This window comes from Rhinoderma darwinii, chromosome 3 (genome assembly GCF_050947455.1).
Source record: "Rhinoderma darwinii isolate aRhiDar2 chromosome 3, aRhiDar2.hap1, whole genome shotgun sequence".
Classification (NCBI taxonomy): domain Eukaryota; kingdom Metazoa; phylum Chordata; class Amphibia; order Anura; family Rhinodermatidae; genus Rhinoderma; species Rhinoderma darwinii.
Window position 1 is genome coordinate 399,015,599 of NC_134689.1, and position 10,549 is coordinate 399,026,147.

The 10,549-nt window shown below is 45.4% G+C and overlaps 1 protein-coding gene across 1 annotated transcript; it reads left to right on the forward strand.

Moving 5' to 3' along the window:
• The first annotated feature begins 7,362 nt into the window (after positions 1–7,362).
• LOC142748376 (uncharacterized) lies at positions 7,363–10,289 on the forward strand. Its single transcript, XM_075855474.1, has 2 exons — positions 7,363–7,464; positions 8,707–10,289. Exons 1-2 carry the CDS (start codon positions 7,365–7,367, stop codon positions 10,032–10,034), a joined length of 1,428 nt encoding a protein of 475 aa, XP_075711589.1. The 5' UTR covers positions 7,363–7,364; the 3' UTR covers positions 10,035–10,289.
• Positions 10,290–10,549: the final 260 nt, after the last annotated feature.

A 10,549-nucleotide genomic window follows, 5' to 3' on the forward strand; every position in this document is an offset into this window, starting at 1 on the left:
ATTTGGTGCCTGGTGCCAAGCTTCCTAAGGGTAGGATATTTAATCTTTCATGTCCTGAACGTGAAGCGATGAGGGTGTATATCCAAGAATGCCTGGCCAAGGGTTTCATTCGCCCCTCGACTTCTCCTGTAGGTGCTGGCTTCTTCTTTGTGGGGAAGAAGGATGGTGGTCTTAGGCCGTGCATTGATTATCGTAACCTGAATAAGGTCACCGTAAGGAACCAGTACCCACTTCCTTTGATTCCGGATCTTTTTAATCAGGTTCAGGGAGCCCAATGGTTTTCTAAGTTCGATCTACGGGGGGCATATAACCTTATCCGCATCAAAGAGGGGGATGAGTGGAAAACTGCGTTCAACACACCCGAGGGTCATTTCGAATACCTGGTCATGCCCTTTGGGTTGTGTAATGCCCCTGCTGTCTTCCAGAATTTTATTAATGAAATCCTGAGAGAGTACCTGGGTAATTTTCTTGTTGTGTACCTTGATGACATACTGGTGTTTTCCAAGGACTGGTCCTCCCACGTGGAGCATGTCAGGAAGGTGCTCCAGGTCCTTCGGGAGAATAATCTGTTTGCTAAGACTGAAAAATGTGTCTTTGGGGTACAGGAGATACCATTTTTAGGGCAAATCCTCACTCCTCATGAATTCCGCATGGACCCTGCCAAGGTTCAAGCTGTGGCGGAATGGGTCCAACCTGCCTCCCTTAAGGTGTTACAGTGTTTTTTAGGGTTCGCCAACTATTACAGGAGATTTATTGCCAACTTCTCGGTCGTCGCTAAGCCTCTTACGGACCTTACCCGCAAGGGTGCCGATGTCCTCCATTGGCCCCCTGAGGCCGTCCAGGCCTTTGAGACTCTCAAGAAGTGCTTTATCTCGGCCCCCGTGCTGATTCAGCCCAACCAAGAGGAGCCATTTATTGTGGAGGTTGACGCTTCCGAGGTGGGAGTGGGGGCCGTCTTGTCCCAGGGTACCAGCTCCCTCACCCATCTCCGCCCCTGTGCTTACTTCTCTAGGAAGTTTTCGCCCACGGAGAGTAACTATGATATTGGCAACCGCGAACTTCTAGCCATTAAATGGGCTTTTGAGGAGTGGCGGCACTTCCTGGAGGGGGCCAGACACCAGGTAACGGTCCTTACGGATCACAAGAATCTGGTTTTCCTAGAATCGGCCCGGAGGCTTAATCCTAGACAAGCTCGGTGGGCACTATTCTTTACCAGATTTAATTTCTTGGTTACCTATAGGGCTGGGTCCAAGAATATTAAGGCTGACGCTCTGTCACGTAGTTTCATGGCCAATCCTCCTTCCGAGAAGGATCCCGCTTGTATTTTACCCCCTGGTATAATCGTCTCTGCCACGGATTCTGATTTAGCTTCTGATATCGCGGCTGATCAGGGTGCAGCTCCCGGGAACGTCCCTGGGGACAAACTGTTTGTTCCCCTGCAATACCGGCTGAGGGTACTCAGGGAAAACCATGACTCCGCTCTATCTGGTCATCCTGGCATCTTGGGCACCAAACACCTCATTACCAGAAACTATTGGTGGCCTGGGTTGCCTAAAGATGTTAGGGCTTACGTCGCCGCTTGTGAGGTTTGCGCTAGGTCCAAAACCCCTAGGTCCCGACCTGCGGGCCTACTACGTTCCTTGCCCATTCCCCAGAGACCTTGGACCCATATCTCCATGGATTTCATCACCGATTTGCCTCCATCTCAGGGCAAGTCGGTGGTGTGGGTGGTAGTCGACCGCTTCAGCAAGATGTGCCACTTTGTGCCCCTTAAGAAGCTACCTAACGCCAAGACGTTAGCTTCTTTGTTTGTGAAACACATCCTGCGTCTCCATGGGGCCCCAGTCAATATCGTTTCTGACAGAGGGGTACAATTTGTTTCCTTATTTTGGAGAGCTTTTTGTAAAAAGTTGGAGATTGATCTGTCCTTCTCCTCCGCCTTCCATCCCGAAACTAATGGCCAAACGGAAAGGACCAACCAATCCCTGGAACAATATTTAAGGTGTTTCATCTCTGACTGTCAATTCGATTGGGTCTCATTCCTTCCCCTTGCTGAATTTTCCCTGAATAACCGGGTCAGTAACTCGTCAGGGGTCTCCCCGTTTTTCTGTAATTTCGGGTTTAACCCAAGGTTCTCCTCCGTCTCCCCTGGTTGTTCCAATAATCCTGAGGTAGAGGAGGTTCATCGGGAACTGTGCACTGTCTGGGCCCAGGTTCAGAAGAACCTAGAGGCGTCCCAGAGCGCACAAAAGATTCAGGCGGATAGTAGACGTTCTGCTAACCCCCGGTTTGTCGTCGGGGATTTGGTCTGGTTGTCGTCCAGGAACTTGCGCCTTAAGGTCCCGTCCAGGAAGTTTGCTCCCCGATTTATTGGACCTTATAAGATCATTGAAGTCCTCAACCCTGTATCCTTCCGTCTGGAGCTCCCCCCATCCTTTCGCATACATGACGTCTTCCATGCCTCCCTCCTTAAACGCTGCTCCCCGTCCTGGTCCCCCTCGAGGATACCTCCTGTTCCCGTTCTCACCCCTGAGGGGGTGGAATTCGAGGTGGCCAAGATTATGGACAGTAGGATGGTCCAGGGCTCCCTCCAGTACCTGGTCCATTGGAGAGGATACGGGCCGGAGGAGAGGACTTGGGTACCTGCCCGTGATGTTCACGCTGGGGTATTGATCAGGAGGTTCCACCTCCTCTTCCCCACTAAACCGGGTCCCCTTAGTAAGGGTCCGGTGGCCCCTCATAAAAGGGGGAGTACTGTTAGGGATCTGCCAGGTACTTCATCTAGCTATACTCCTGGGATTAATCAATCCACACCTGAGGCCAGACCCGTTCGACTGACACCATCTCCCACCAACTAGGGTGGCAGGCTCAGGAGTGGGAGAGCCTATCGCGGCCTGGTCTCTCGGAGTTAGCTCCGCCCCCTGCCCTTTATTACCTGCCCTGTGCTCTCCCTCAGTGCTTGTAATTCTTTTGGATTCCTAGCCCCACTGCTGCTTGCTCCAGCCTGCTTCTGCCGTGCTTCTGCCGTGCTTCTGCCTTGCTGCAGTTCTGCTTGACCTGCTTGCTTGCCCTGGCTTGCTTCTGTCTCCGTGCCCGCTCGGGTGTACTCACTTCGTCCTGGTCCTGACTGTTCGTTCGCCGACCCCGTTTCCTCGTGGCGTTCCGTGGCTACTGCCCCTTCCCTTGCGTGTTCCCTGTTTGTCTTCCTGTGCACTTAGCCAGCGTAGGGACCGCCGCCCAGTTGTACCTCGTCGCCTAGGGCGGGTCGTTGCAAGTAGGCAGGGACAGGGCGGTGGGTAGATTAGGGCTCACTTTCCCTTCACCTCCTTCCTGCCATTACAAACATATTGTGTGTCACGTACAAGGACAAGAGAGATGTTCTTGTATTGACAACAATACATGGCCACACCAGTACCCATGTACCAGTACGAGGTACCAGTACAGAAACCTGCATCCTGGACTGCATCCTGAAGCCCTACAGCGCCATGCGGAAATCGAGGGTGTGGTATAAGAAGCTGGCCGTGCACATCATACAGATGGCATTGTACAATGCGTATGTGCTACATCGATGTACAGGCCAGGGGGGAACTTTCCTGGAATTTCAAGAGGTGTTATCAAGAACCTAATCTTAAGGGACTAGGGAGGGGGGCACCCAGTACTTCTGGAAGCGAGGCCACACACGTAGTACCAGGGCAACATTTTCGAGGAGAAGTTCCCCAAACTTGCAAGAAGAGAAAAAGTCAAAAGAGGTGCAAAGTCTGCTATAAGAGGGGGATAAGTAAGGACACAATATACCAAAGTGACATGTGTCCCGAAAAACCGGGGCTCTGTATAAAAGATTGTTTTAGAATTTATCATACATCCCTTTAATTTACCCCAGTTTTACTTACCCTGATGCACTCCGCACAGCTTATCACCCTCATCTTTCCATTCTGAGCCCTGCCATGTGCCCAGACAGCAGATAACAGCCACATGTAGGGTATTGCGGAACCCGGGAGAGCCCACATTACAGTTTATGGGGTGGCACATGCTGGACACAATATATCGGACACTGACATGGCATATATATATAGAAAATTGCAAATCTCACTCTGCACCATCTGCTGCGCATTATATTTTACACAGTACCTGTGGGGTCAAAATGCTCACAAAAACCTCTAGATGAATGTCTTAAGGGGTGTAGTTTTTAAAATGGGGTCACTTCTCGGGGGTTTCAACTGTACTGGTACCTCAGGGGCTTCTGCATACATGACTTAGCACCAGAAAAGCTTGAGTAGGCCAAATGGTGGTCCTTTCCTTCTGAGCCCTCCCATGGGCCAAACCGGCAGTTTATCACCACAGATGGGGTATTGACGCACTCAGGATAAATTGGCCAACAAAATGTGGTATTTTATTCCTTGTGAAAATTTGAAATTTTGAGCCAAAACGACATCTTACTGGAAAAACATTTTTTTTTTTAAATTCACAGCCCAATTCAAATAAATTCTGTGAAAAACCTGTGGGGTCTAAATGGTCACAACACCCATAAATGAATTCCTTGAGGGGTGTAGTTTCCAAAATGGGGTCACTTCTGGTCGGTCTTCATTGCATTGATACCTCTGGGGCTCTGCAAATGCGACATGGCACCCGAAAACCAATCCAGCAAAATCTGGACTCACAAGAACACATAGTGCTCCTTTCCTTCTGAGCCCTCCCATGGGCTCAAACGGCAGTTTATCACCACAAATGGGGTATTACCACACTCAGGACAAATTGGGCAACAAAATGGTGTATTTTATTCCTTGTGAAAATAAGACATTTTGACCCAAAACTACATCTTATTGGAAAAAAATCACATTTATTTTAATTCCCAGCCTAATTCAAATAAATTCTGTGAAAAAACTGTAGGGTTTAAATTGTCACAAGACCCATAAATGAATTCCTTGAGGGGTGTAGTTTCCAAAATGGGGTCACTTTTGGGGGATTCCTACTGTTTTGGCACCTGAACACCTCTTGAAACCTGGCATACTGCCTAAAATATATTCTAATAAAAAAGAGGCCCCAAAATGCACTAGGTGCTTCTTTGCTTCTGGGGCTTGGGTTTTAGTCCACGAGCACACTAAAGCCACATGTGGGACATTTCTAAACACTGCAGAATCTGGACTATACATATTTAGTAGTTTTTCTCTGGTAAAACCTTCTGTGTTACAGAAAGAAATTGAATAAAATTAAAATTCAGCAAGAAAAATGAAATTTGCAAATTTCACCTCCACTTTTCTTTAATTCCTATGAAATGCCTAGAAGGTTAAAAAAAAAATAATTATTATTTAATTTTTAATACTTTCCACCATGTGGAAGAAAAACTTAAAAAATATACCGTATTTTTCGGACTATAAGACGCACCTCACCATAAGACGCACCAAGGTTTTAGACAACAGAAAATAGGAAAAAAATTATTTGTTAAAAAATAATTTATTCTGTTTCAGCACATTCTGAGAGCCAAAACTTTCTTTCTTTTTTTTTTATCCATTGAGCGGTGTGAGGGCTTATTTTGTTGCGGGACGGAATTATTTTATTTTTTACATTGTGCTTGGGGAAAAATGGGAAAAGGTTTTTTTTTTTCACACTCCTAAAAATGTATCTAACGTTTTTTTTTTCTTTTCGCATTTTATTAGTCCCCTAGGGGACTTGAACCAGCAGCCACTTGGTTACATGTGGAGTTACTGAAACAGCGTAACTCTAACTGTTTCCCTAACTCCCATAGTAGTGAATGGCAGTTACGGAAGCAGCGTAGCATGCGAGCTACGCTGTTTCCGTAACTACTGTTCAGTTCTATGGGAGTTACGGAAACAGCGTAGCTCACATGTAATCATGTGGCCATGAAAGCACAGAAAGCTAGAATGGGGTTTAGGGGGCCCCGTTCTAGAGATAGGTGCGGGTCCCAGAGGTGGGACCTGCATCTATCTGACATTTATGACATCCTGTGGATATGTCATAAATGTCCTTCATAGAAAAACCCCTATAAATGCCACAGTCGCTATTGACCACGGCATTTAACTAGTTAAAGGGGTTTGCCATAAAACAAATGAAAAACCGGGGCTCTGTATGAAAGATTGTTTTAGAATTTATCATACATCCCTTTAATTTACCCCAGTTTTACTTACCCTGATGCACTCCGCACAGCTTATCACCCTCATCTTTCCATTCTGAGCCCAGGGCACATAGGGTGCCACAACCTAACCACCTTCCGGATACAATGCCAAGAGATGTGCTCACTCGCATTCATTTTTATCATATAAAGGAAGCATTGATGGCCTCTGCAAGCTCACTAAGGGAACTGCCATCTCCATATCAGCATGTTAAATTGTTCGCAGATCTGTCTATGGCTACACTTCGTCTGCGTAAGCAACTATCTCCGATTACTACTATTCTGAGAGATCATAATATCGCATACAGACGGGGGTTTCCGGTGAAACTCTTAATCCGCCATGATGGATCCCTTCATATAATTTCCTCAGTGTCAGAGGGGAAAAAATATCTTCAGATGCTGAATCTTCCACTTCCAGACAACTCTGATGTTGGACCTGCTGTTTCGCATCGCTTGACACCTGAATGGCAAGTGGTCTTGCCTCATCGAAGGAACAATCGTTGAAGAGCTGCTATACTAAGCAGTGAGTGCCTTTGGAGTTTGGTCATGTCTTTTGGGTAACAAGCCCTAAGTGACTTTCCCTCGTTTTTTTCTAAAACTTTAGAGCTGCATATGTGTGTTTCATGTTTTCTAAAAAAATAAATAAATGAGGAAATGGAAAATAAAATCAATTTTGCCCTAGTTTTTCACGTTTTTTTTACTTCGGTTTTCCGTGCACATTAAATAACTGGTTAATTTTATTACGAGGGTAGTTACAATTGCAGCGATATCATATATGTGTCTTTTTTTTCACCACCTATTGAAAACAAAATTACTTTACATGGAATAAAATGGTTTTATTTAGTTTTACTTTTTTGTAATAAACTTTATTGAAATATTATTTTTTTATTTTGTCCCACTAGCGGATTTCTCAATGTGATTTTCTGATCGCTATTATAATGCTGTGGTATGCTCCGTACACCAAAGCATTATTGTCTGTCAGTGATAAACTGACAGACAATCTATTAAGCCGCGCTTCTAACCTAATAGGCATATAGCTATGGCAGCCCTGGGGCTTTTTCAACCCATCGGCACCACCACCATGGTCTGTCCCTCAGGCCCCACCCAGATGACGACATTATCAGAACCTAGAACTGTTAGTGACATCACAATACCAGTGACATCACAATGCCCTGTCCAGCCCTATAAAATGTGAAGGATGTGCTGGGGACAGTTGAGGGTTTTGAAGAAGGAGATGATGATTATGATGATGATGATGGATGTGAGAGTTTTGCTGCTTATTTTGCTGACTGTCGCCCCATGTGATGTAGAAGGTCTGGTAACTAGAAGAACAGCAGGTAATGTGCATTTATACTTGGGGGGGGTTCTGTTACAAGAGATCAGTGGCGCTACATTGGCGCTGCCTATCTTTTCCTATCTGTCTCACATGGCTTTTGCAGGAAGTTTCTTTCTTCTGTGCCAGCTAATGATTGACATATAATACTCCCCCTCTCTTTAAGAAGAGGTTCTTTAGCAGCTGCATTGTGTATTATACAGACCTGAGCCACAGCTACAGACCTTCTTTATTTACACGCACTGACTTAATATAATAAACTGTCAGAACAGGAGGGAAATTTGTGCCGCTGCTGTATTTACCTCACAGAGGATTGTCTAAATGGACTACAAATGTAACAAACCCTCAGCTTTGAGATGTATTAGGTCTGTACAGGTTTTCAGCCTCTGAATGTAAGCAAGAATGCTCCCATTCACTGCCAGAAAGCAGAGATTTTGAAAAACATATTAGAAAGTAGTACAATTATATAATTATTGTGATTTATATAAAACCAAGAAAAACATTTTAAAAACATGAGAGCAGTCACATTATCCCTGCATGCACTGCCCTTCACTCAGGCCCCGCCCAGATTACATCATCAGAACTCTGCACTGTTGGTGACATCATAATATCAGTGATATTACATTACACTGTTGGTGATATCACAATACCAGTGACATCACAATACCCTGTCCAGCACTATATAATGCGGGGGATGTGCTCGAGATATTTGAGGGTTTTGATTAAAGAGATGATGATGATGGATGTAAGAGTTTTGCTACTGATTTTGCTGACGGTCGCCCCGTGTGATCTAGAGGCTCGGGTCACTAGAAGATCAGCAGGTAATGGAAATTTTCTAATGGGGGGGGGGCTTTGTTACTAAGTATAAGTCAATGATCTGCAAAAATGGTCTCCAACTTGAGACTATCTAAGGCCTCATGCACACAACCGTTGCCATGTGCACGGCCATGATTTTGGGTCGGCCGGCCGCTGAGTGTCACCCGCAAGCCACCCGCAAATTGCGGGCTGTGCACATGACCGCATCCATTATTTTCTATGGAAATCACGGTCGTGTGCATGGGACCATAGAAATGAATGGGGCCGCAATTCTCCAGTGGATTATCGGGAGATTTGCGGCCGCAAAAGCACGTTCGTGTGCATGGAGCCCAAATGTTGTGAAACTACAATTCCCAGCATGTTTAGAATGTCCTCGTGTGGTATACTGTATGTAAAGTCTCACTATTATTTATTATTCATTTCTGGACAGTGACCACCCCTACCATGCCCCTGCCAGCTGCCACTCTGGAGGAAATCCTTGGTTACACCGCTGTGGCAGTATTTGACACCTTCCTGTTCGCTGTGATTGGGGCCCTGATATATTTTATCTACAAATTGCACCAATTCGTGCGTCAGGACCCAGCAGAGGGCGAGCTAAAGGAAGTTGTTGTGGAGAAGCCGGCTGCTCCAAAGAAAGAGCCGAGTGTAAAAATCACAGCTTCGAGCGAGGATCTAAAAAACAATGTGGCCCACTTACCAGCTGCCCCGAAGCTAGAGCCGAGTGCATTTATGACTGCACTAAAATTCCTAAAGAAATGCTGTGGTAAGAAAAACAGCTACAAATTGCACCAACAGCCAATGGAGGATGAGCTAAAGGAAGTTGTTGTGGAAAAGACAGCTGCAAATACCAGCTCACCAAAGGAAAAGCTAAAAGACGATATGGCCCAGATACCAGCTGCTCCAAAACTAGACCCGAGTGCATTTACCACCGCACCAAAAAAAGATCCAAAAATCAATGTGGTCCAGATACCAGCTGCTCCGAAGCTAGACCTGAGTGCATTTACCACTGCACCAAAGAAAGATCTAAAAATCGATGTTGGCCAAATACCGGCTGCTCCGAAGCTAGACCTGACTGCATTTACCACTGCACCAAAGAAAGATCCAAAAATTGATGTGGTCCTGATACCGGCTGCTCCGAAGCTAGACCTAACTGCATTTACCACTGCACCAAAGAAAGATCCAGAAATTGATGTGGTCCAGATACCGGCTGCTCCGAAGCTAGACCTGAGTGCATTTACCACTGCACCAAAGAAAGGTTCAAAAATTGATGTGGTCCAGATACCGGCTGCTCCGAAGCTAGACCTGAGTGCATTTACCACCGCACCAAAGAAAGATCTAAAAATCGATGTGGTCCAGATACCGACTGCTCCGAAGCTAGACCTGAGTGCATTTAAAACCGCATCAAAGAAAGATATTAAAAATGATATGGCCCAGATACCAGCTGCTCCGAAGCTAGACATGAGTGCATTTAAAACTGCACCAAAGAAAGATATTAAAAATGATATGGCCCAGATACCAGCTGCTCCGAAGTTAGAGTTGAGTGCATTTGTCTCCGCACCGAAAAAAGATCTAACAAACAAGGCCCAAAAAGCAGATGCTGCTATGAAAGAGCAAAGTGCAAGAACCACCGCACAGAGCGCAGATCTGCAGAACATTGTGGCCAAGGAACCAGTTGTCTGGAGGGAAATACCAAAGCTGGAGCACACTGAATTCATGAACACACTGAGTGAACTGCTAAAGAAACGCTGTGGTCAATAAATCAGATTGTAGGTGGGCCACTGCGAGATCTTTCATCAACTGTAAGATAAAAGGTGACCACAATACCACCATAGAAAAGTGATCATCTTTCACTACAAGGAATGGGACACCAGAGCCATCGGATGTCTACAGTGCCTGGATCCGGTCATCAGATTTGGGCAACGCCATTGGGCTGGAAAAAAGTCCTAAAATATTTAACTTCACATTGACGGACATCTTTGTTCCAGCTTGTTGATGGCATTGGATGCCTGTAATAAAACTGGCTGCATTTAAAAAAATTGGTGTGTCCGTGATTTTTTGGAATTTTTAGGAACTTGTACATATGTGGGATTGTAATTATAATAATTTCAGAGGTTACATTACTTGCTGCTGATAAGTTCAGATCAATTTTCAAAGCTATAGAAATTACTTATCTTTATGATTTATTATGGTATACTAATTCGTCCGTAAAAAATGTTGGCCGTCCGTGATTTTTGGATAAATCGTCCTGAAAAAAGAATCAGGTTGGCAATCCT

What these genes read in the sequence shown, in the direction of transcription:
- LOC142748376 (XM_075855474.1), top strand. Translation starts at nt 7,365, where the DNA reads ATGATTATGATGATGATGATGGATGTGAGAGTTTTGCTGCTTATTTTG. An exon ending in GGTAACTAGAAGAACAGCAG is followed by an intron (nt 7,465 to 8,706) that starts GTAATGTGCATT and finishes ATTTCTGGACAG; the next exon opens with TGACCACCCCTACCATGCCC.